Source organism: Crotalus tigris, unplaced genomic scaffold, assembly GCF_016545835.1.
Source record: "Crotalus tigris isolate CLP2741 ecotype Arizona unplaced genomic scaffold, ASM1654583v1 scf7180000017952.28453644438:3035480, whole genome shotgun sequence".
NCBI classification, from domain to species: Eukaryota; Metazoa; Chordata; class Lepidosauria; order Squamata; family Viperidae; genus Crotalus; species Crotalus tigris.
In genome coordinates, this window is record NW_024096741.1 from 263,033 (window position 1) to 290,628 (window position 27,596).

The 27,596-nt window shown below is 34.2% G+C and overlaps 1 protein-coding gene across 6 annotated transcripts in view; it reads right to left on the reverse strand.

The window, feature by feature from the left end:
* NCOA2 (nuclear receptor coactivator 2) overlaps nt 1-27,596 on the reverse strand; it is a 138,271-nt gene that overhangs the window by 41,543 nt on the left and 69,132 nt on the right. For 5 of the 6 annotated variants that reach the window (XM_039345399.1, XM_039345396.1, XM_039345398.1 and 2 more), the window contains 4 exons: nt 15,599-15,703; nt 12,867-13,039; nt 4,065-4,168; nt 866-1,043 (listed from right to left, as the gene is read on the reverse strand). In XM_039345399.1, the coding sequence (XP_039201333.1) occupies nt 866-1,043; nt 4,065-4,168; nt 12,867-13,039; nt 15,599-15,684 (541 nt within the window). In that variant the 5' untranslated portion in view covers nt 15,685-15,703. Of the gene's footprint in view, nt 1-865; nt 1,044-4,064; nt 4,169-12,866; nt 13,040-15,598; nt 15,704-16,214; nt 16,370-27,596 lie in introns of those variants that run through there. The other variant, XM_039345401.1, reaches the window with a different exon arrangement.

Sequence of the window (27,596 nt, forward strand, 5' to 3'; positions counted from 1 at the left end):
CACATTATATGAAAGCCCAGCTCTCTGGAAAAGGCACTAATGATGAGAAAGGTGAAAGGAAAGAGAAGACAAGGACAACCAGCAGCAAGGTAGATGAGTCAGTTACAATGGTGATGAGAGCACATTGGGAGACTTGAAAGAACAGATTCAGTCAGATCATTATTTGAGTGAATCTGTTATTTACCAATAACAACTTGATGATACATAATCAGTCAATCAACTAACAACTGTAAAAAGCACTGGTGATCATGTCAACAAAAGGAAAAGGACGGTTCATTTTTTGTTGGTATTGTCAGTGCAAAAAGAATTCTATTTGAAAAGCAACCTTTCTGCTTTACCTGCCAGTGAACTGAAATGCAAACAACAAAATGTTCATTTCCTGTTGCACTTTGATGATCTGAAGTGAACTCTGCCTTGAAATGTGGGTTGGGTGTTTTTATGTGGGGAAGATTATGTGTGTGCATGATCTCAAAGAGCATGATGGACATACCATTGTTATCCATCCATTTTAATTTTTAAGGATTTTACTGGATATGCCCAGAAGTACCCATCATCACCATGGGTTCCATTTGACTGAGACACTGGATTTTTTTACTATTTTGTCAATGACATTAAAAAAACGAAATACAGGTAGTTCAAGGCTTATGTCCATTCATTCAGTGATCATTCAAAGTTACGGTGTGCTGAAAAATGGACTTATGATAGGTCTTTGAAATTCTGGCTCTTACAGGATCCAGAGCCTGAAAAGATTACTAATCTCTGAAGAATATATGCCATGGAATTGCAAACATTTGGAATGGCAAAACCAAAATACAAAAGTAAACAAAAGCATATTCACTACAAAATATATCTTTAGAACACTTACCTGAAGACTTTGGCAGCAAGTTTCTGACAAATTCATTATGGTCTCCAACATGCAGGATGTTATATACCCTTGTGTTCATCAGTTCTTCCTGGTTGTACCGTAAGTACTGTGTCACATTCTCTGATACAAATACCACATTACCGTCTAGATTCACTACAAAGAAGAATCCATCGAGGGCCTGAAGTTAGGAAACAACATTTTAAAACACTGTTGAGAATCCACACAAGATGAAAGTAATATTATTACCATCTCATAAAATCTCTTAAAGAGTACAAAGACTTTATTTATAATGATATTAAAATTCTAGCTGTTTTTTTTATTAAAGACAAAGGGGCAATACTTTACTCCCTTTTTATTAAAATAAAGTTTTCATACTAAAAAAGTACTATGCTTAACAACAAGCTGCTCCATGGATGCAAACATGACTGAATATTAAAACTTAGAAATAATGCAAAATTTCATGTGCTATATTGTGATGGAGACAAGAGGAGATACATGGCTTAAATTTATCATGTAAGTTTTCAGCAGACACACTAAAGACACAAAGTTTTAGTGAGTAGCGTAAAAAAGTTAATTGCAAAATTCTGGAGATTGAAGGGAAAATTAAAATGTAACCTGAAATCTTGTGAGATCATTGAAATTATGAATATCTCAAAGTTAAAACTATTTGTCATAATATGTATTGAATATTTATACTGAAAAATAAGCTATATTTAAAAGCATATTTAATAACAGGCTGCAAATCTAAGAGAAGACTCACTGTACCTAACTAATCTTATTCCCTGGTTAATGCACAGATATGCATTATTTTAATTTAATTAGTGACTCACAGAACTAAAGCCATGTTAAGATCCTGGTAGTAATCTAGGATAATATATGCACAAACTTCTCAACATAAGTTCAAATTGGTATTCATGAAATCTTTTTTTAAATCTCCTCACCCTAGATTTTAGCATAAGGTAGCACAGAAGTATGTTTTCTCTCAATAACAGAAATCTATGCTTTTTTCTGTTAGGTTTAGAAATCTTGTCTTCATGCAGAGTCATAGGCATACCTGTTTTTACAAATAGCACAGTTTTTTATTTAGACAGGGTTGGACCCAACAAACCAAATTATTAGAAAGATTTAACTTTTGTAGGTTGAAGAGTGTTTGCAATGGGGCCTCCATTAGTGATACAAAACCGGAAAAGATATCAGGATGGTTTGCTGTTGGATATAGCTCTTTAGCTTTTTTTTAATGCCCCAAATTCAGAAGGACATAATTGCAAGTGAGAAACTCAAACAAGAATGTAACATTTGGGGGTGGGGAAGAGAAAAGGAAAATAAAGACTTTAAATCCACCCCCCCCCATCTAGATCAACAAAAAATACCAGACCCACCCAACTATGTATCTTCCTGCTAACTAAACTCCTTGGACTGTAATGTAATATAATCAAAATGAACAAGGAAATAGTATCTCATGGTAAATGAATTGTGATTCTAACCTTTCTTATCTCTACTTATCAGTAATTTATTTTCTGCCTTTCTTATATGACAATGGAAAATGGGATCAATATGATTTGTTTTATCAGCTCTTTTTGCTGAAGTTAACAGTCAATGCAATCAATAGTTAAAATACAGAAAAGACTTAAAACAATTAAATGCCTAATGAAAGAGCCATGTTCTAGTTGGTTTTCTAAAAGATAAAATGCAAGTTCTAAAGATGCACATTCTATAGTCCAAAAGTGACACAGAAGGCCTCTCCTTTAGGCCAGTTAAATGAGATTCTGACAACTGGGATTCTGCAGGACAAATCCTTCAGACCTTAACTATCGAGCAGGACTAATGAGATAATAATTACAGGAAACATTTATCTTCTTTTTCTGAATCTATCAGAACTAGGTACTTGAATTATGGGAATTAAATTTAAAGAGGGACGATTGAGAACATCCTAGCATCACAGTCTGTTTTAGAAGCATCACTGCTTCAGACAGGAAGGTGGTGCAGAGAGTGGTGAAGATGGCTTAAAAGATAATTGGCAGTTCCCTCCCTTCCATCCAGGACATAGCAGAGTCCGTAAAATTGTCTGGGACAATACACATCCTCTTCACGACCTGTTCTCGTTACCTTCTGGGAGGAGACTCCATGGTATACGAAGCAGAACATCCAGATTCAGTCACAGTATTAACCTTGTGAACTCTAAAGCTTCCTCCTTCTGTTATGTATTCAAGATGGACAGTGATTAATATTTATATGTTATTTATATGTAAGGGTGTAAGTCTATACATATGTTGTATATAGCATGTTTAAATGTGTGTTACGTATGTGTACACTTTGAGAGCAAGCAACTAAATTTCATTTTTAATGTGTGCCATTGTGCCCACAATAAAAAATGACAATAAAGTTTATCTATCTAAAGGATGTCAATTTTGTCCATTCAGTAAGTGGAATCAAATACATTTCAAACTGGAGAAAAAAAATCTTTCTTGAACAATAGTCTGCTATTTCCTGTATAGTTAGGTCCATCTGTCCATAACATGTTAAATGAAAACAGCATTATTAAATTGACTTCAATTCTGGCTCAGTAAGAAGAATAAGTTGAATGTTATTAAATAGTCTATTTATATATTAACAAATATACAGTTATTACATATTTATGTTATCACTACCTCTATATTTGTCTTTCTCTTGCAGAAATTATTTACATAAGATACATAAGCGGTATATAAGTCTCATAAATAAATAAATAAATAAATAATACTGTTTTCTTAACCATCTTTGATCATATCTTTTACTCTTGAAAAGTACTCAATTTTTTATTACTCACTGCTACACTTTTAAGTCAGATTATTATCTAAATAGATATACTCTCTTATAGAAAACTAGAAACACAATGCAAGTTAACTCTTAATCCTTCAAAGGGTGTTCTGAAGCTGAACTATAAAAATAACATGGAGAAAAACATAAATTAGCATATCATATATTCAAAGTTTTATTATATTTGTTTCCATATTGTACTATCTTCGAATTTTATATTCCATGCAGCCCATAAACTACAATTTATTAAGTGAACCTTATCTGTAGAAAGTAACATTTTTAGGATGGCACAAAATTTTATCATATACTGCTTTTGCAAAAACGAAATCTATTTTTTTCATCTTGCTGAATCTTACCAGAATATTGGAAATAATTCTAACTATGAAAACTTTCAACACTTTACCTCAAGCATCATTGGTCCAAGTGCATCCTTGTCAATTACACTCTGGCCTGTGGATGACACATCAGCTTTCTGCACTTCATCTTCATTGGCTGCTGCTGCTTTCTCTGCATATAAAAAAGAGAGGGAAAAACATCTACTTTATAGCATATGGTATTGAGTGCAGTGCAGTGTAGTGTAGTGAAATATATAAGAAGATTATACTTGATATTTATTATTGAAAATGGGCATAATGAATCCAGATGGAATCAATCACCATTTTTAAATTCATTCAGATAGTACCAATTCCTGCCTGCAAGATAATGTTTGTCAGATAATATTCATGAGCAAACTGGTTATGTGAATGAAGAAAAGGGTCTTTTTCACAGTAGTCTCTTTTCAATGGTACATATTTATTACCAGGAATTCATTACAGTGAATTAATGAATACAAGTTTTGTCTTTGATCTCTCATGAATAACCTTTCAGTGGATCTTTATCTGTAATTACTTACTGAACTCAAATAGTTTAGAGGCAGGATATGTGATTTTTTTTATTACTGGTATATGTTTTTATTAGTTAATTATTACAATATACTATTATTTATATTTTTACTTTGGAATCTAGTTTGAGATGTTTATTCAGAAAAGGGACCCCTAAATATTACAAATAATGCATTCCTTAAGTAGAGAAAAGATTATATACATATATACAGTATGAAGAGTATCTTAAAGCCAGCCTTGTCTTTTGGTGACTGTGTGGATTAGTCCACTCAGTTTTCTTGGGAAAATTTTTGGAAGTGGTTTGTCAGACCTACCTCCTAGGACTGAAAGGGCATGACTGGTCTAAAGTTATCAATTTGCTTTTTGTACCTAAGAGAGGATTAGAACTCCAATTTCCTGGTTTCCAAGTGCCTTAAACCAGCGGTTCCCAATCTTTATGGCTTGGCGGCCCAGTGGGGCAAGGGGAGAGAGGGGAACTGGCCTGCGCAAGTGGCAGGCTGGCGTGCATGCGCACGCCAGGCTGCCACTCATGTAAGTTGACCTATGCGCATGCGCCGGGCTGCCGCTTGTGTAAGTCGAGCAGAATGCACACGGAGGACTGTCACAAAGGGTTGGGAACCTTTGCCTTAAACAACAAGACCAAAATGACTTCTGCCTGTTTATAGGATTTATGTTCTGTATTTACAGCATTTTAGACAAAACTTTGGGCACATCTAAAACAAAAATGTAATTTACTACTTAAGCTGAAAGATTGTACTTTATAACTTCACTAGATTTAAATTCCTGATCATTATAGTAGCATAAATGCTATGCTAATGACTGGTTAGAACCAACTTTGCATGTGAGAATGATGGATTTAAGCATTAGGACAATCTTTCTTATAAATGTACAGTACTTTCATATATTTATTATATATGTTTCCTAAACTATTAAATTTTCCTTCAATAGACTTGTAGATGAATATTTGTGCTTCACTACTTTGAAGACTGCTTTTTTATTAGTTAGCATTATTAAATATTTCACCTTGACTTTTAGCTCAAAGGATTTTCAAGGAAAGTGCTTTAATATAATTTAATTTAAAGGAAAAAAACGCATAAAAAGCTATGAAAAACAGAAACTCAATTTAACAGATTAATCTCTTTCCATTTCGTATGTAGATGGCAAAACTCCCGATAAGACAGTCAGACCAAAACTAGAAATTAAAATAAACTAAGACCAGAAAACAATTCTGGATGATTGTGAGAACTTTAGCTAGCCCCTGGGAAAAATGAGGCCATAATTCAACTAGAACTTATTTAAACTCAAGGCAAATATTATTGGATCATCTAATTTTATAGGATTCAATTATTATCCAAATTATTGGATAAAAGCAAATTATTGCTATTAAAAGCAAAAGCAAAATAGTGCTGCTAAAAATAAATGTGAGATCCACACATCATTTTAAGTCTAACTCGCAAATCAAGATTTACTAATAATGTTTTACTTGCATCAACAATTTACACTTCCTACATCTGTGGAAAGCCAGAAATCCCACACTGATGACAATTACTGAACTAAATATAAAGCATTTGGATAACAGTTAAGGCTAGAAAATATAAAACAATCATGAAAGAATAGCTACATCACACATGAAATAAGATTTATAATATATTCCATTAAGTTTAGATAATTATGATGCCATCCTATTTACTTGTGAGTAGATTCATGGGAGTGAATGAAATGAGAAAGAAAGAAAAAGAGAGAGAGATGATTATCTGGTATATTTATATCTAAGAATTCAGAAGAAATACACAATACAATTGAACATATATTGAATCTCAAAGTAAATGGAGCCATTTTAAAATATATACTTAACTTTTAATTTACATTCTGTATTTTTAATTCAAACCAATTTTATTATTACACTAACAAGACTATAAAACTGGGAAAAAATAAAAATTTGTACAACTTACAAGAAAACAGAATAACATTTACATAATTTCAATATTGATTTGAACAAATTTCAGCAATCCATGGAATCTAAAAAGCCTTTTATTCTATTTCATAAATACATTTTACAGTGGGGATGGGGGGTAAAATGGGAATGACAGAGCATACAATCATTTAAAAGACTCAATACTGACATGATGGCAGTTGAAATATCTGGATTTATTTTTATTTATTAAACTTCAAATAATTCCAAATGTATAAGAACCCACAATATTGTTCAACTAAAACAAAATGGCAAAACTCCCAAATCAAACATTTTCATAAGCGTTTGAGTCTGGCCAGATTGCAAATAGGTCAAGTGTAATGAAATATTCAAACATTATTCATACTCTTTGTTCATTATTAAAAGATTATTTTCATTGCATTAGTCACTGCATTAAAATTTTGGATTTTTAATATAAAAGCACGTAATAATCATGTCTTAGCATTTCAATCAGTGGGGAAATGTCTATTATTTTCACAAGATTTCAGCTTTTCAGAAAAGCTTATAAAATTATTAGCTGCCATTCCAATGTCCAGTCTCAGGAGAAAAGCTATGCCTTACCTAACACTGTTTACCTTTTATTTAAAGAACATACTTTCTCATTATATTTTACAACATACCTTCATAGACCTGCACACAGCCAACAGGCACCCTTATTAATAAAAACCCAAAATACAAAAAAAAAAGATATAATTGCAGAATGACTTTAGAAGGTAAAACCACGGAGAATTATGCATCTGTACTAAACTAAAATTAGAAAAGCTGCCATATGGCACTGTGAAGCCAGCAGCACATTCTTATTCATTAGGAAGCATTCTGTCAACATTAAAACACAAGGCCCCTTCCTGCAATCTTCAATTGTGTTTATCTTTTCAACATTAATGCACGATATGTCACCAGCTTGCCGAAATCTCCTGCAGTGCATATTTTAAAAGCACAGCTGCACTATTTCCCGGTTTGTTTACTGAGATCAGCTTTAAGGGTAAAGATTTGCTTTACTCCCTTCTTTGGCACAGTCCGCCCTGTCAGCAAATGAAAGGTCTAAAAATCTGCTGAGTGACAGTTATACAGCCAATCCTAAACTATGAATGATACTACATTTCTAATTCTTTACTTTTTTTGGTACACATCTAATGGCTGAGAATAAAAAGCAGTCTTGCTTTCACTTTTATCCCTAGTGATGCAAGTGCAAGGGGGTAAATGGATTAATCCAAGAGATATTCAGGAGCTGAAAGCTAGCTGACTCATTCTTTGCAAGTCAGTGATTCTCTTCCAGTAGAATTTGCTCCTGTATTGTATTGGCAAGATGTGTTACTTGAGGTTGTGCTAACTAGGTTCACTTGTCTTTCTCTGAGAAAGACATGATAACAAATATTTAGAGGCACAATAGCTCATACGAAATTAGAAAATAGTATGTAAAATACATCTAATTAGGACTGGATAACAGTGGAGAGATACTGAAACTTTTAACATATTTGGATTCTATTAGGAGACAAAGATATCTTACCGAGATTATACAAAATGCTTTCATTCAGCATATAGTATGTCCATCTAGATCAGTTTGCAAACCAATAATGACTAAAACTGACACTGAACAAGTGAAATATGCAAGAGAAAATACAGAGGATCATTCCTTAAGAGTCAGGATCCAAGTCTGTATTATCATGATATGTTACCAGTTGTACAGAATGGAAGAAATTTGGATTTTGTAGTTCTATATATGATTTTAAATATAGGATGTACCAAAAATCAGGCCCCATAAGCCCATCATGTTTTATTATTTCTATCCAGAGAAAATGTTAGAATACTTAGGAATATTCAAAGGTCATGCACCAAGGAAATAAGGACGTTTTTAGAAAAAACATTGTATGTTAGACAGTTTGCTTCAGTAAACCAAATTTAAACTGGATCAGAAATACCTGGAAAACTACAAACTATTTAAAAGAGGGAATGAATGGCTTGTAAACAATAAAATAAATAGCTAGGCTAATAAAACCATGATTGCAGCTGTAACAGATAGTGTCTTTTTTAAATTAATCATTCTTCTTGTGGTTTTCATAATCACAGTATCATTATCAAAGGAAGAGGCTGATTTTAAAGATAAACTGAACCAAGTATAATGACCAGTCTCTAATATAATGAACTGCTAATGTGCTAACTGCCACCAATGTCAGATTATACTGCACTCTTATTGAATTGGATCCAAAATGAACAATATGAAGTATATTTAAAGTAATTAATTGGATTTAATTCTGATTTATTTTAGAAAGTTCACTCTAAGTGCAGCTAACTAAATACAATTTACTATTTCAGGTACCTGTTTAGTTACTATTTCAACATAAATAAATAAATTTGTCATTTACTGGAAGAATTACAGATTCTCTCTTAAATGAAGGATATATTTAAGCATCTCTGATAGTATATGACATTTCTCCATACTAGTATTATATAGTTTGACAGTAAGTTTCTTCAATACCAAAATAAACAAACATAGGGAATTACTATTGATGAAGCAGTCATATCTCTACCCAAAGAGAATTTCAGAAGATATATTATCTACATAGCATTCACCTTCTGAAATCCACTGTTAGTAATTTATACCACTGTGTTTTTCATTACGGATTTTTAGATTTACAAAATGTTTTATTTTCCAGGAATTCACTATGGGTTATTTGCAAATCTACTTTTTATTTTCTCAGCAACATTCTAATTGGGCTAAAAAAATGTGACTTAAACTCATCCACTGAGTTTCTTTCATGGAGATCCACTTGAATTTTGCTTGCTTTTTTACTACTGTTTACTATTTTTGCTTCTCAATTATATATAGTAGCCCTTGAATTATAATACTAATTGGCACCAGAATTTCCATCGCAAAGTGATGCAGCTACAAAGTGTGATGCCATGTAATCACATTTCTGAGCCACGGCAATCCTGGCATTCCCTGCTGCCATCATTAACTGAATCCCACCAGTTGTTAGCTGAGGACCACCCAAATCCAAGGAATTCCTGGCTTAGTCCCTGGCAGCTTAGAGCCTCAATAAGGTAAGGGACTTTGAACTTCCCTCACCTGCCTATCTTCCCTCTCTCAACTCTTGTCTTTTTGGCCACCTTGCACTCCACTGCCTCTGCCTGCCTCTGCATTTTCCTTTTCTTCCAGGTTATGCTAGTTCACCATGCTACCCCTGGCTAATCTTCACTGTCTTTCTCCTGCAGTTGATTTGGAGAACAGCTAGCACAGCTTTCTTGATTCATTCCAGTTTGGCCTACCTGGAAAGACTGACAAGAGTGCTAAAGGCCTTGGGCCTCTACTGCAGCCTAGCTATGACACTGAGTTGGCAGAAGATAGGCAGGTGGAGGAGCTGAAGAGCCCTGACATTGTTAAATACAAGAGGGCTGCCAAATGACCAAAGTTTGTTCATATGACTGCAGGGACATTAGAATGGCCATAACCTCAGGAACTGACATTAAGTATAATTCATTTAGCACTGCCATTCCTTTAAATGGTCACTGAATGAATGGTTCTAACTTGATAATGTAACTTATGATAATGATCTAATTATGATGTTGTCATATATCTTCATGCTTGTTAAAATGTTATTTATGCTGTTAGATTTAAGTCAATAGCTACCACAGGCTGGTTTGACCATGTGAAATCTAAATATGATGAATAAATTTGGATTCAGAATGAAAACACCTATTAAAATATGTATTAAGAGTTCATTTTCACTCTCAACTTAATTTGAGGATTAATCCTATAGGTTTTTTTCCATATTGTGGCAAATCTGGTTGCTACAGTGGTCTCTTGGTTTAGAATATTTTGAGAGCAAGCAAAGTTTCAACAATGAATATGTGGCATCCCAGTTTTTCAACTATCTGAAATTGAAAAACTTGCCTCCAAATGTTGTGGGTGCTCCAACACTGGAGGTTTTTAAGAAGAGATTGGACAACCGTTTGTCTGAAATGGTAGAGAGTTTCCTGCTTGAGCAGAGGGTTGAACTAAAAGACCTCCAAGGTCCCTTCCAACTTTATTATTCTGTTAAATTTATAACTACCTAACAACAGGTTACTACATTTCAATTTTCACCAAAGAAAATGAACATTTTTATACTGAAGTATTCTTCATAAGAATTATATTATAAATCTGTGAATGATTTTAGAAATTAGCTACAATATTCTTTTTTTCAGAGTTCTTATTAAGCCTAATTCCCCCTCAGTATTTCAATCATTCCTTAATCCTAAATCTTTTCAAGCTTAATTTGTCTTTAAAATTCAAACTTTTCCTTCACTTACAATATCCTAATATTTTTACATTTTGTATGTTATCAAAAAATACTATATAACTTATATCTCTTATCCCACTTACTCTAAAGTCTCTTTATGGCCAAAGTTATTTATTTATTTAGCCATATTCAAACAGTGTTTACTCATATAATATTCCATCTGGTAGGCGAATCCAGTCTCTTCAGCCCATCTCTAATCTTCTTCCTTTGCCAAATTGTTTTCCAAATTAGTATTTTCAACTTGTCCAGTTCTTGTATTTTTGTAGTTATTGTTAGGAGTAGAGGATACATAGTAGATAGGATGTATGCTTTTTGTCTCCCAAACAATGATTCTTCTAGCAGTGTCCATTTGTTAAGTCTTCTTTCTCCTCAGGTTTATTTTGACATTCTAATGCATAAGATATCTTTTCCATATTTATTGTTGTATCCAAGTCTTGTAAGTTTTTCTTGTTTGTATTAAGTTATAATTCCCTTCATTTGTAACTTTACCATTTAAGTCATTTTTTTCTAGTTCACATTCTGTTGTCTGTTCATTTTTCACCATCATTCTTTGGATGTTTTTTGATTGTAGATTTAAGTTAGAAGTATATTCACTTATAGTATCAAAGTTATGTTTAATTTCCTCATTGTTTAGGTCTATTGTAATTTGTATCTGTCATAGCATTGCATACATTCGTGTTGGAAAGCATTTGTCTTGTCTTGAAGTGTTTGTAAAGGTCTTTGATCTTTCAGGCTAAATCTTTCAGGAGTAGATATTAAGTGTGGTTTTCTATCATTTTTTGATAAGTGTGTCATATCCATGTTGTCTCCCCCTTTTGAGTAGTCTGTCACAAATGCCATAGTCTTTGTAATTAACCTTGTCAAGCTAACCAAAACTCAAAATCCATACAATCCAATTTTGTAGTTCTTATTTTTATATATAATTTTTGTAATCCACTGTTAATTTTCAGTTGTCAAGGTTTCAATAAAATCAATGTTTTATAACAATTCTTTCTTTCAGGAGTCAATTGTCAATTCAATATATTTAGCCTTAAATCCTTCCTGTAACTTCCCTTCTCAACAATTTGTCATAGATCAAAGTTTTTAAACAGTTCATAAATTTAAACCACAATCAATTTCTTTTCTTTCAAACACTTTCCAATCTTATAGCCGGCCCAGTATGCAATCTCTTCTCTGTTCCTTAGCAACTATCTTCTTAAAGATTATTAGAGTTCATGGGAACAGATTTTTTTTTCTTTGTTTCTGGGCATTGTCTTTAATGTGCTATATTTTCATTGTCCACTAGATATCAACAAATATTTATTTTCCAGCTTTCAGACAAAAAGTTCTTATTATTTTTCTTTTTTTATGTAATTCAATCAAAAATCCTTTAGAATATAATCTTAGCAGTTTGTTTTAGTTTCTAAATTTGATCAGATTGTAGTATTTTGAATTTAATTTCAATAAGGTTTTTTCCTCCTTAAAGGTTAATTTGCCACTTCCGTCTATGGGGAAATAGGAATGTAGTCCCCTCTCCTCACTTTTGGAGGTTGTTTGCTTTGGGGATCTTTCCCAGGGACTAGTTGTAAAATAAGGGAGAGAAGATCAAATATTCTCACTAGTTCAAAGCACGCTGTTCACCGTTGTTCTTGGTACTGCTCTTGGACTTCGGCTGCAGTAGCTTGGGCTAGACGCTGGCATGCAGCTAGCCTTTCTACTGTCAGGTTCAGAGGGCTTTCCCCAGATCAAACAAAGCGATTGCCATCGCTTTGTGATCAATGGGGCGCCTCTCCTTTGTGGTCACCTCTACAGGGCGACTTCAGACCCATCTAGGGTTCCCCTGGCAGGGTGAAATTAGCATTGGGGAGTGGAGGTCCACTCTGACACGGCCATGCGCTACGAGCGCAAACCGGAAGTTCTACTGATTACTTTCTATTCCATTCAATTTCTATAGAATTCAACGCTGTGGGATGAAAACATATTTCAACAAAATAATCATGAGATTAATAGTTTCAAGTAGGAAATACTAAGGTAACCTAAGTTTTGATAGAAAAAAACAAGACCATATATAATGCTTAAAACAATTTCCCTACCTTGTTCTTTTATTTGACGAATCTGTTTCACAGTTTCTTTCAAAATTGCACATTTGTCAGGTTTGAAGTTAAAGTTGTCAATATCATTAAAATTAGCAAAAATCAGCTCTGCAAGCTCTTCAATATATTTATTCTCTTGTTCACGATTACGTTTTTCGGTGCTTCTTTTAGGACTGGAAGAAAGTTTTAAAGTTAAACTCGAAAATGTACAAGTCATAATTAAAGAACAGTTTTAATCAAAGTAGCAAAATACAGGAAAAATTACTCCATTAATAGTCCTTCCTAATTATGTTTCATTCAGAGCCATTTTTAGATCTGTATATATGAAAAAAACACATTTTTTTCTTCAATTCATAATTTCCAAAAATTACTTTTAATAGTCATTGACAAGGTGCTCTTAGATATGGAATCATTTTTATATGATTATACTTCTATCTTGCCCAATTAATATCAGCTTTGGTATTAAGGAATTAAGGAACACAAACCAGGATAACATGAACCAGGATAAAAATCCATGTAACTTTGTAAAGATATATTTTTTAAAAAGTGAAACTATTTTGTAAAAATTTAGATGCAAAACTCTTTGCTTATTGTAGACAGAGTACTCCAGGTGAGGATTACAATGAAACCACCTTAGGGCACCAGAGTTTTAACTGTTTCCATCCTTAATCCTCACTGGTCTTTTCTAAAGTGGCCAGAATGCTTTATCAGCAGCAGGAAAAAGATGAAGGTCAGCTGAGGATGTCAGGGGTAGGTAGGGGAATATAGGGTGGCCAAAAGGGCAGAGACAGGGAGAGATAGGTGGGTGGCAAGAGTTAAATTTGAGGTGAGTACATCAGACCAGAAATGTGAGGTCTTGGCCTAACAATGCTACCCTTGCCTAACAAATGCAACCAGAACTACCGGGACTGCTGTTGGTAACTGTGCAGTAATGTATCTAATGACTGCATCATTTAGTGATGTAAATTAGGGTCATTAAGCAAGGATTATTTGTAATCCTGTTCCGGATTTTAATTAGTTAACTAGAAAATTTAACTTACTGATATTACCAGCATAAAAGGATAATTTCTCAAGTTCTAAAATTATTTTTATCACTGCTTCATTATTGCTTATTATAAAGATAAAAAGGTTATAAAATGACCAATACTCTTTTGTTTCTTTAAGGAATTTTAATATGCTAGTTGCCCAAGTTTATATTTACAACTAGACATGAAAATACAGCATGTACGTAAGCTGACTCAATGTAAGTGTCCATAGACTTTATTTCTAGCCTGCAATATATAGGGTAATTTCTTGATACATAAGCAAGTGCTGCTGCCAATTAAAACTGTAGAACAACTTAGGCTCTATAGGTTATATAAATTGTGTCTTCCAGAATTTGCCAGCCAGCCAAGATGATCAGGACTGGGAATTCCTACTATTGAAATCCAAACAATTGGAAGAAGCCCAAGCTAGACAGATTTCTACAAGTAGTGATGTAGGAATAGGAGTTGCAGATCTTGGGGCAGAGTCAAAAGAGGAATCAGCCTAGAGTCTTTTACTCAAATGGAGTAAGTCCCACCTTTCTTGAATTCCGCTGATCCTTAGCTATTGCAAAAATAGTGCTAACTGTTAGTTGAATAGATGCCCGTGCATAGGCATGAGTTGTAATAAATCAGTTTAACTGGAAATTCATGAGTGGTCCTGGTTTTTCAAGGCTGACAAGACCTCATTTGTCTTGTACTTTACCTGTGTTCATTTTTCTCCCACCCAACCTCCACTGCACAGTAGAGACACTGGAAAGAAAGGCATTGCAAGAGAGCAAGTTGTTTATTCTTCTACCATTAAAATGTGATCACACAATCAACCCTGCACATGCTCTGCAAACAGCTTAAATTATTTCTTGAAATTTCTTTTTCTCCAATCTTTCTGATTTGCTTGCAGGGTGGGAAGAAAAACTAACTGAATTGCTTTCAATGTGTATTAAGACGGTAAGCAGAAACTCCATCATTCCAAACTGTAGGAGGCAAACAAAAGCTTTAGGTATGAAATTGAGTAGTCTTGTTTCTTTTCAACTAGAAAGCACAGGTAGTCCTCAACTTGCAACCACAACTGAGCCCAATTTATGTTGCTAAGTGAGAAATTTGTTAAGTGAATTTATGACTTTTCTTGTGCCATTTGTTAACTGAATCACTGCAGTTGTTAAATTAGTAACACGGTTGTTAGGTGGATTTGGTTTCTCCATTGACTTTGCTTGTCAGAAGGCTGCAAAAGATGATCACATGACCGCAGGACACTGCAACCGTCATAATAAGAGTCAATTCTCAAGCATCCAAATATAAATCACATGACCATGAGGCTGCTGCAATGGTCATAAGTAACCTTTTTAGTGCTGTTATAACTTTGAACAGCCACTAACTGAATTGTTGTAAGTTGAAGACTACCTGTATAGACTACATGCAGAGTCTTCTGAAATCGCAATCCTGCATACATTTGTTGTTTGCTTTATAAGAGGCTGCTCACTGTTCAAGAAATTGCAGATTTAATTTACTGAAGATCTATTCCTTTAAAAATATTGACCCAACTTTCCACAGGTAGAGAAAGAAAAAAACCAAACTCTTCAGCAAATAACTAATTATGATGAGCCATCTATACAGCAGTTGTTATATATCAAGGCAACAATGCTTTGGTAACATGAAAGTGCACACTCAACTTCACATTATACAAAACACATTTTTCATGTCCAAACTAACCTGGGTCCAAGTTGATCAGGACATTCCTTGCGTTTTCTTGACTCTGCCCGAGCTGGGTCAGAGGAATTTTCACCAATTCCACTCATCTTAAACACATATCAGCAACTGAAAGATACAGAAAAGTCAGTAGAAAAACACATCATTTATATCACTCAGTTTTCTTAGCACTTAATTTCACTTGCAATTTTATGCTCCCTCTTTTATACACACCTACTTCAAAATAGCACTTTAAAAGTGGCACACTTTTTTTCCTTTAAAATATAAAGTTAGTAACAGTAATGTTACTGTATTTCTCCCCAAGTCTATAAAATTTACCCAATCACAAGTAGATCTAATAAAAAGAAATTATGATACACATGCTTGTAAACAATGCATTTCAATAATATGTAATCTTTTAAATAAATTACACAACAGAAATACACACAGAGGCTTTCACTACATGAAAGTAAATATTCACCAAAGCAGGTTTTAACATATCTAAAGGCATAATACGTTGGATTTATGTATTTAAAAGGCTAAACATTTTTGGGAAGAGAAATGCTAGTTCTTCAATAAGCATTTCAAGGCAGCATTTTTACTTTTTCTAATGCAGCATTCAAGTTACCTACATTCATACCTCATTGATCTAAGGCAGGGGTCCCCAGTCCCTGGGCCGCAGACCGGCACCAGTCCTTGGCCCGCCAAGAAATTGGTCGTGCAAGTGAGCAAAGCCCCATCTGTGCATGTGCAGGATGCAGGCAGTGCACGAACTCATGCCCTCCCAGTCCACAGAAAAAGTGCCATCTACTGAGCTGGTCCCTGGCATCCAAAAAATTAGGGACTGCTGATCTAAGGGATCAGACAAATATAACCTAAATAAACTGAGTAACAAGCATTCTAAATATGAAGACATATTTCATGCTAATATTTACTCATCTTAAATAAGACTACATTAGACTATACACAACAATGAGCAATTTTGGTTCTCAATTTGTTCACTGAATGTGAAATCTATTTTCATGCTGTTTAGAATCAAAATGATTGAAATGGCAAAAAGTGTTGTAAAATATAGACATACATATGCACACACAACAGTGTTTACCTTTAAAATATCTGTCTTTCTAATACTGTTTTCTTTTATGTCTATGCTAATTCTTAAGCTTCATTCAAGGATACAATATCCTGCTTAGAGAGGCTCTGAACTTGTCCAAAACAGTTGTAAGACAGTTTCACTTTCATTTGTGTCTTACTTGTGAATATTCAAGGACAATTATATTCCCCACAATGGAAGTAACCAATGGACAATCCTCCTGAGCTCTTCAGAAAATTTTAATGAGACAATAGAGCAGGGGTGTCAAAATGCCGGCCCGCGGGCCAGTTTCATCATTGAAACTGCAAAAATAGTCGCAATATGTCATGACACATCACATGATGTGACGAGTTTGACACCCGTGCAATAGAGGAAATTGTTGAATAAATGGGAAGTAACTGTATCAACTGAGTTGAAATTCAACTGATTTTTTTTGCTTGCTGCTTAAATTTGGGATTTAGCCCTTAGTTTTCAGTACAAAAGCTAATTATGGCCTAAAAAGTTTGCATAATTTTATTCTATATAATGCAGAATTCTTATGTTACAAATTATAATTGAAAATACTATATTTTATTTTTATAATAAAATCTGAATGCAATTTTCTAATTCATATTATTTTCAAGCAAGCATGACATGAGGACATACCTGGCATATACACGTGTTTTCATGTGTAAGTCAAGCCAAAATAGGCATTAGAAGAATGGGACAGGTTTTTAAAACCAATTAATGTGTTTGAAGTATGTAAAACCTGAAGCTAAAAGTAGATTTTTAGTGACAATTGCTAATTTTCAAGTTGTGTGTATTTCCTGATATTCTTTTTGAAAATCCCACAATTGCATTATTTAAATTTCACAATTGATATGATTGTCATTAATCATATCACAGATTCAGATCAATATTCAACAACTGAAAACATTTCATTATAAAATTCTGTTAAAATTTCACATCACTTATTACTATTTTAGATCATCTTTTGTTTTCATTTTCACAGTTATAAATAATCTCTCCACAAAATTCTTATTTTTATAAACTTGTACCAGAGGAAAATATCACTGACATAATTGAGATTTTTTTCTCAGGGAAGTGTATGTATGTATTGTGTATGCCACAATTTACAACAGTCTTTGTTTAATCTGCTTCTGTTTCTGTTGATTCTAAAACTTCATGAAGTATTCAAGTAATACATTACAATTCTTCTCCACAGGATGCATTGGCTAAACTTGGTATTTGCTATTTACCCAATGAAAGAAGACAGCAGAGTGTAATAGTTATATTAAAATGGTTTAATATAAAATGTAATGGCCTACAGAGCAGCACTAAAATATACAGTGTAAGACATTAAAAATATTGTAAAGACTTTAAGAGACACATAAGAAAAGTTATGATATTGCCAAATGTCTTAGTAGCACTGATGGTCTTTTCTAATACAAGAGTAAGCTTTTATATTTCCTAAAAAAAGTTAATTTTCCTCTGACTGTTAAAATAGGAAATATAAGATCCTTTTTCATGAACATTAAACAAAATGTTATCTGGATAAGCTCTCAGGATGTAATTACAGTTATTCAGAACAATCTAGTTTCACCAGATGTTGGGTGAAAGAACATAGCTTGTTTCCAATCTCTCCTTGTTATCAGTAACTAAATAAAAATTTCTGCTTTCATTGTGACAGCATACACTTATCCACATCCTCTATACATCTTGCATGAGAACAACTTGAAGTTGAGCATGTAGTATAAGCAATGATAATCCTGTCGGTAATCTCACTTTATTAAAATACAGAAACTTCAAAGTAAAAATGAAAAAAGACAGGTTTGCAAAAAAAAGAAGAAGAAGGCAACAAAATCCCCAGAATGAATTAATGGTTCCTATTCAATTTTCTGGTATTTCATTTTTTAAAAATTCAAATTTTAGAAAATGTAATTAAATATACTCTTATAATTTAAATCCTCAATCTTAACTAATGAATGCTGCACTACAAATTTGTTGCTGATGGCCTTCTTAGATCTTATACCATTAGGAAAAGTAAAGTGACACCATATTTAATCCAAATGTAATATATTGGATTACTAGAAAAAGATGAGACTTATGAATAGACATAATCTAGTAAATATCACACAATAAATGGAACATCTTATATTCTCAACTGTTGAAGGATAAGATAGTAGGTTCAGATGTGATTTTCCATAGTATACGTTTTATTCCCAAAATTGATAGATGTCATGAAGTTAATTGTAACTGCTGGTGATTAAATTAGTTTCTCATACTTTGAAAAAGTTTCTGTCTTATCAGAGACATATATCCACACACCAGAGGAATTTATAAAAAGGAATGAACAAAAGAAACAACAATAACAACATGTGGAGAATTCATAACTTCAATAGCTTAGCACTGAGATTTAGGTTATTTAAATGTTAATATAGCATTAGTTGAGAATACTTCAGTATTTATCTTAACTTCAACAAATTACTTCCCAAGTATTTAATGAAATAAATTAGGAGGTTTGCAATGTCAAGCGGTTATGAGAAGCTAAATGTTATTACTCAAGGAAGAAAGGAGACTGAGAACTCAGATTGTATACTCTGCCTAGATTTTTTCACGATTGAAAAAGTCACTAGGTACTGTTCTACTCTATTTAAAAGGACTATAATTACAGGGTTTTCTAAGTTTCTATATTAATATAAAATTGAAATATGGTAACCTTTTTTCAGTATAATTCCTACAGCTGGAAACATACAGTCCCTTAATGTTCACATTTTGCACTGCTCCAAATTAATTCTAACTGCACAATCTCATCACCATCAACTTGTTTCAAGAGCTGAATCATCATTTTTTTAAATTTTAGACTGCATTATCTGAGGGTAAAGGAAAGCTGGATATCCCACCACTCCTTAAAACTATTTTTGCATTGTTTTGGCTCTTTGTTTCAGCCCAAATTCAGGACACAAATAAGCCTTTTGCTCAGCATTCAGTACAGCCTAACTATGCTAGAGAAGGCCTAGAACACGGATGTCTACTCAACGTGTCACATGACGTGTTGTATCGTGACTTTTTTCACATTGCCGGAGCTGGGGTGGGCACAGCCTCCGCATGATGCAACCACCTGCAGGCCAGCAGTTTGACATCCCTGGTCTAGAAGAAACTATGAAGTAACTGATCTTCACTCCTCTAGTAAGTCCCGCATGATGCAATCGGCCTGCAGGCCAGCAGTTTGATACCCCTGGTCTAGAAGAAACTATGAAGTAACTGATCTTTACTCTTCTAGTAAGTCCACAATTCAATGAAAAGCTGCCACAGTTCATTTTCTTGGTATATGTGTGTGTGATCCAATCTCTCATCACCTATGCCAGTGGTGGCAAACCTATTGCATGCGTACCAGAGGCGGAACTCAGAGCCCTCTCTGTGGGCACGCGCGCCATGCCCCGGAGATGGCAACTGTCCCTCTTCAACCAGCTGCCCGCTAACTCGCCAAGGTCCCACATGGCCGGATGCATCCCAGCACCCATGCACTCACTGGCCTCTGTGTGCAGGGGCCGATGGTGTCAGGCAGCAGCTGCCTCGGCCCCTGCCTCACCTTACCCTGTGACAATGGCACCCCTGCTCTGCCTCCCCTTGCCTCACGAGCCTCCTGCCCACCGCCCCATTTGCCAGAGACTCCCTGGATCTCCCCCAACCCTGCCCGGCCCCCACAGACATCCCTCCCCATGAGCAATATCGAGCTGGCCAAGCCCACCCTGGCCACACCCCCATCTGCCATGACCACCACACCCACCCTGTGGGCCACGCCCACCTGGCACCTGGTGATAAATAAGTGGGTTTTGGGTTGCAGTTTGGGCACTCGGTCTCTAAAAGGTTTGCCATCATGGTCTCTAAAAGGTTTGCCATCATTGACCTATGCTCAGTGTTACTTTCCTCCTCTAATATAAACCTATTGTGAAAAACACTGGGTTTCAAAAATATGGTCATATTATACTTCCACTATCACAGCCTTTATTCCAAGGTGTGCATTCCCCATAACAACTGCTCCTTCTTTTTTTCTTTTTTTTGCAAATAGCCAAACAGAAAAGTACATATTAGGAGTACTGAAAGTCAGAATAGGTGGAAATACTAGCAGTGGGGGCTTTGGGGAAGAGTTGAATGGGGGCAAAATATTTTTGTTACTCTAGGTCATGGTTCAAATTCTACATTTAAAACCTGTTTCTCAGCTGGAAGGAAAACTGAATGGCTCACTGTGTTCCCACAGTGTTTCAATGTTCTGAAACTGTCAGAAATAAAAATGTTCAATATTGGGGATGGAAACAGAGTTAAAATTTTGAAATGCCCCTACTATGATTCCATTGTAGTCCAATCCATTGTAACTGTGTTCTTCAATTACAATGCCAACACAGTACCAGGCTGCATTAATAGAGGGATAGAATCAAGATCACGCGAAGTATTAATACCACTCTACAATGCCTTGGTAAGGCCACACTTGGAATACTGCATCCAGTTTTGGTCACCATGAGGTAAAAAAGATGTTGAGATTCTAGAAAGAGTATAGAGAAGAGCAACAAAGATGGTTAGGGGACTGGAGGTTAAAACATATAAGGAAAGGTTGATGGAATTGGGTATGTCTAGTTTAATGAAGAGAAGGATGAGGGGGGACATGATAGCAGTGTTCCAATATCTCAGGGGCTGCCACAGAAAAGAGGAAGTCAAGCTATTTTCCAAAGCGCCTGAAGGCAAGGCAAGAAGCAATGGATGGAAACTAATCAAGGAGAGAAGCAACCTAGAACTAAGGAGAAACTTCCTGACAGTTAGAACAATTAACCAGTGGAATAACCTGCCTCCAGAAGCGGTGAATGCTCCAACACTGGAAGTTTTTAAGAAGAAACTGGACAGCCATTTGTCCAAAATGGTATAGGGTTACCTACCTGAGCAGGGGTTGGAGTTGATGACCTCCAAGGTCCCTTCCAACTTTATTATTATTAATATTATTAGCATTATTATTATTATTGATTAGAAGACAGTTTGCTTTTAATTATTCTTTTTTATCATAATTATTATATTTGTTATCATTATTCTTTAAATATTCTTTGCTTTTAATTATTCTTCTCTTCCAAGGTTTTCAGATTGACAAAGTTGCTGAATCAAATTAACACGTCTTAACAGTTTTCTTTGTAAATACACACAAAATATATTTTTCTTTCAGAATATTAAAGAATTAATTTATGTTGGTTATTTCCCAATCTAATGTCAAAAATAGGTACAATTAGTGAGTTAATCTATTGGTTTTAAAGGCACACCTAACTAGGACAATCAATCAGATGTCTTTCTCTCTTTCAATAGTTGGCCTGGCTAAAAAGTTAGATTGGAAAACTGTTTCTATAAAGAAGTAGCCTTGGGGAATGGTTGTTTGGGAACACAATTTACACAGTGCAATTTAAAGGAGAAACAATGTACTCTACAGACATCATTCTGACCACAATTATGTTGTATTGAATACTTTAACAGACCATAACAGATTAGATGAGTCAGCTGTAAAATTCTTTCACAGTTCTGACTTTGAACACTTTTGCAAAAATAAACAAAAAAAAAATGAAATTTCCTAGCAAGAAATTATTTCCAAGAATTATACTGAGTGCACTTGTAAATCAGTTACAACTCTAAAGAAAAGAACTGGATAAGACCAAGAAGCCTCTTCCTTCTCCTTCCTTTTTAAAAATTAATTAATTAATTAAGTCAACATTTCTTTGCTGCAATGAGCTAGATAGAAAGGGAAAATTCTCAACTCATCATCTTCCATTCCTGGTATAGAGAGAAAAAATGTATGGAACTGCTACATCAACACATTTCTGTTTCATTATATAGATTGTGTCTATTTCCTATTTTTCCATACTGTGTGGAGTAGTTTAACATCACTTTTATAAGTTCAATATTTCTTAAAAATCATAAAACGAAAGTAAAGGCATAATGAAACATTTCATTATGATTAAATGAACAGCTTTTTGAAACGAAGGAATGTTCAACTATTAAAATGCTTCCTTCATTTGCATTTTGAGTTGTGCCATTCATAAATCATAAATAATATATTTTAGTAGAAAGCATAAGCATACAAGATGCTTTATCTAATTTAATAACATGATTCTGCCATCATAATATGCCAGTTAATACATTTCCCTTTATATCCCAGGATGATTGCTTGATAGTTTACAAATAATTTCCTAAGAACATTGTTATTGCAACATCTGTAACTACCCTAATATTTCACACAATTTTGTTCATAGGGAAAAAAATAAACTTCACTGTTAATAGCTTGGGTCTGTAATTACACATTGACTTGTGTTTCTGATTAAAATTTTGTAACTAAAATATTAGTGAGAGCTAGTTTTGTGTAGTGGTTAAGACATCAGGCTAGAAACCAGAAGCTTTGAGTTCTAATCCTACAAGACACAAAACCAGCTAGTTGACCTTGGGTTAGTTACTTTCTCTAAGCCCTAGAAAGAAGGCAATGGCAAACCAGTTCTGAAAATTCTTCACCAAAAAACTGTGGAGACCTGGGACCTGTTCAGGATGACATTGAAAATCAGACACAACTGAACAGAAGAAAAAAACAAACCTAAAATATAACTGGAAGATTTTATGCAATGGAATGTCTGAGTTCACACTGAAACAATTCAGTTGTAAATATACAATATATTAAATAAGCAAACCTACAATTAAAATATGCTGTATTTTTAATTGAGTTTGATTTTACTTATTGCATATAAAAAATTCAAAGCTGAGGTAAGGATAATTGTAACATAGATTTCAGATAAGTGGCTATAGAATGCATTGGCTATACAAGTATACAAAATTTGCCTATGGCTGACATATGGTTAAATTAGATGCTATTCTTATTTAAGCTATCTCATTTTATTTATCATTTTGTTAATGTACTGTCAATGGAACTGGAAATCTGGAAACAGTTATGCTGAGAAGTGGGTTTAGAAAATGTGAGCTGGGTTTTCTAAATCAGAACTTTATCATTTTTACTACCGTAGACTGCTTTTGGATCGATTTAAAAACTCCAGTTTAGGATCTGATATCAAATGATCACTTGACTCCACGAGCACAAATCTAGAGCTTAAAGTATCTTTTTTTAGGCCTTTCCCAATACTGTATGGTTTGTAGCTGAAGTATAATGGGCAGAGAATACAATTTTCCACTAGTAGTACCTCTTCTGTGGATAGAAAAGCTCATCAGGCATGTTAGCCATTTTAAAGCAATACAGGTAGTCCTCAACTTACAAACACAATTGAGCCCAAAATTTCTGTTGTTAAGTGAGACATTAAGTGAATTTTGCCCCATTTTACGACATTTCCTGCCACAGTTGTTAAGTAAATCACTGCAGCTGACAAGTTAGTAACACAGTTGTTAAATGAATCTGGATTCTCCATTGATTTTGCTTGTCAGAAGATTAAAACAGGTGATCACATGACCCTGGGATGTTACAATGGTCCTAAGTATGAATCAGTTGGCAAGCAACTGAATTTTGATCATAGGATTATGGGGATGCTGCAAAAGGTTATAACTGTGAAAAAATATCATAAGTCACTTTTTTCAGTGTCACTATAACTTTGAATGGTCGCTAAATGAACTGTTGTAAGTCAAGGACTACCTGTACAGAGAAAATTCTTTCTCTCTCTCTCTTTCTGTTATATATGTATCAAAACATAGAGCCATAGGAAAGATAAATTATATACTGGAAAGACTAAACCAGACTATACATTATTGCAATACAAAGAATAATGATCATCATTCTCCTCAGCACCTTTCACATGTAAGTAGATATGTAATGTTTATTACAGCCAAGAAATCTGGATAGATTTTTCACATGGGAAACAGTGTTGCCTTTTATCTATGCCTCATCCTTCCATGCTAGGTTAGTGGAAACTTGACCTTGGACTGAACATTCTGTTCAATTGTTATTAATTTGTTTCAATTTACTATAGCCTCTATTTTCTTTTTATATTAACAACATTAAAGCAATATATTAGAAAAATGAATAACCTTACACTGCCTCACTGAAAACCAACATTGTTCGTTTCTTTAAAGCAAAAAGATGCCAATAGGAAGATAATGTAATACACACATTAGCTATAAATGTACAAAAGGAATTTTTTATCACAGGTGCGTGGTTAATATTCATGATCAAGACTAATGGTATATATAAGCATCTATCTGCACTTTTTTAATATTTAAAAATAATTTCAGATATGGATACCTTCAGTTCTGTATATTTACCTATCATTTTTCTGCTGTAAGCTACATATGCATTCAACAACAACAAAAATTGCTAGCCTGACATCAATACTGTAATACAAAATGGTTTCTAATTTCTGTGTTCATATATGCTAAGGTTCCTAATATAGCTATTCACTGAGCTGTTTACATATTAAAGTACGTCAGCCACCTCTAATAAGCCCCTCTAAATAAGCTCCAAAATAGCAAGGGAAGGTTATAACACTAAAACAGAAAATTGCTTTCCTTAAGCAATGTGCAGGAATCCGATTCTGATTAAATCATTCAGCAACTGATATTAAGATGTTTCTTGACTGAATCATAACAATTACAGCAACCAGCTTAAATGCTATTAAAACGGGGAAATGAAGGTGATAGGGGCATTGGGGGTAACAAATCACCCATTTAATTAAGTTCCTCATTATTCAAAATTATAATAAAGCTACAGCCAAATTGTGGAACATCTTCTGCTAAAAAGCACCACAAAGATTATTGTATACTGTTTAACATAAATATTATTTACTAATATTTATATGCCTTCCAGCTCCAAAGCCTATGGGTAGCTAACATTCAAGAAATAAAACCCACAAAATAATATCAACATTAACAGTAATATAAAATACATACAGAGATATACACAAAGAGAGACAATACTCTTCTCTTCCCTGGATGATATGGATGGTAGGAGTCCTCCTCAATCTTAGGTCTGGTCCTTTACCAGAAGCATAGGTGTTTGAGGGTTCTTGGCAGTATCTTTGGTGTTACTAGCTTCCATTAGGCTGAGAATTTTTTAATACACAGATCCATATCAAAATATATATGATGTAGATGACCAGGCTGAGCCCCAGGGAGAAGTCAAATATGTCACCAGTTTGGAGTCCCTTCATCTACATCCAGCCCTCCCTGAATTCCATTGACTCTTATCAATTACCAATTTGCTTTGATGGTTCATAGTTCAAATTCTTAGTTAGAGTAAATATGGCATAAAATTGTACTCATTTTGAATCTAACTGGACTCCTGATTTCTTGCATCTGATACACACATACACACACACACACATACATATATAATATTTTGAAAAAACACACTTGTAATTCTCTAAAAAGATTGCTATGTGGGAGTAATGTACACAATATACATTTGTATACTGTACTGCCTATCAAGGACTTAGATTTCTTTAATAGAATTGAAAAATAAGGATTTTATATGCTTGTAACTGATGTACCCATAATTTAACATGAAACTGAATATAGATACAATGTGCAGTTAGAATAAAATTACAAACATTAATGAAGATAAATTTTAAATAACATTTAACTGAAGTAATATTGCAGTATATAACATAAATATATAAAAGTCAAGCAGTTCATATTGAATTTAAATTCCCTACCTCCCCATTCCACTTGACTACATGTGTATCAAAACACAGAAAATACAGGAAAGATAATATACTGGAAAGACTAAAGCATATTATACAATACTGCTATATAAGCAGCAGATTATTATCTTGCTAAAATGCCTCTTTAGAACAGGAGTGTCAAATTGCTGGCCCGCAGGCCGGATGCCTCACATCAAAACTGCGCCCACCCCATTGCTGGCAATGGGAAAAAAGTAGCGATACATCGTGACATGTCATGTGACGTCGCAAGTTTGACACCCATGCTTTAGAAAGACAATAATGATGAAAAATTGATCATTTTAATTTATAACAATCATATCATTAAAAATCTTCTTAGGTACAACATTTTTAATTTTACAAACACAGTACATTCATTTTGGCCTGCTAATTACAAATTCAATACACTTGATCAAATAGGAAATAACACCATACTGATTAAACTGCAGATTTCTACTAACTTGGATGAGCTAGAACTGTGGATTGCTCTTTTTAACATCCTATCATCCACCTATTTTAAATAAAGAAGTTTCATTTTCAACAGGTTGCCCTATGTTACCTAAGCTAACACAGGATTTTTCTCTTAGGTGAAATATTAATTGGGCAATACAATAAACAGTGACCTAGATCCTTCTTGATACATAAATTTGTACATGATGGGAATCTTTTGGTAACACCCTACCAGCTACTAAATTGTCATGGAAAGAGCACTGCTTATACAATACGGTTTAAACTGCATTTTGATTGAAAACAGAATAATTTGGGTGCATTCTTATTTATTAATGTAATAAACTCCTAACACTTTAATATAGGCAGTCCTCACTTACAAACTGTAATTGAGACTGGAAACTTTATCGTATGTTGGTAAATTGACACATCATGTTGTGCACCTGATTTATGACATCAGTTCCTGCTGCAATAGTTAAGCAAGTCATCTAAAGGTGTTAAATGTGAGTCATGTGATTGCAACTTATGACTTCCCCGCTAGCTTCCCATTGATGTTGCTTATTAGAAGCTCACTGTGAAAGTTGCAAATGGTGATCACTCTTGACAGAAGGCAATAGGAAGCCACTTATGTACTGTCAAGAAAGCATCAACATATTCTCAGTCAATGGGAGTGACTGTGGAATGCTGAGATCATTGTAAATACATACCAGTTGCCAAGAAGCTAAATCATGATCACAGGACATGGAGATGCTGTGACAGTCATAACATCTAAGACCAGATGTTACACTTTTTTCAGAACCACTGTAGCTTTGACCTGTTACTGAGC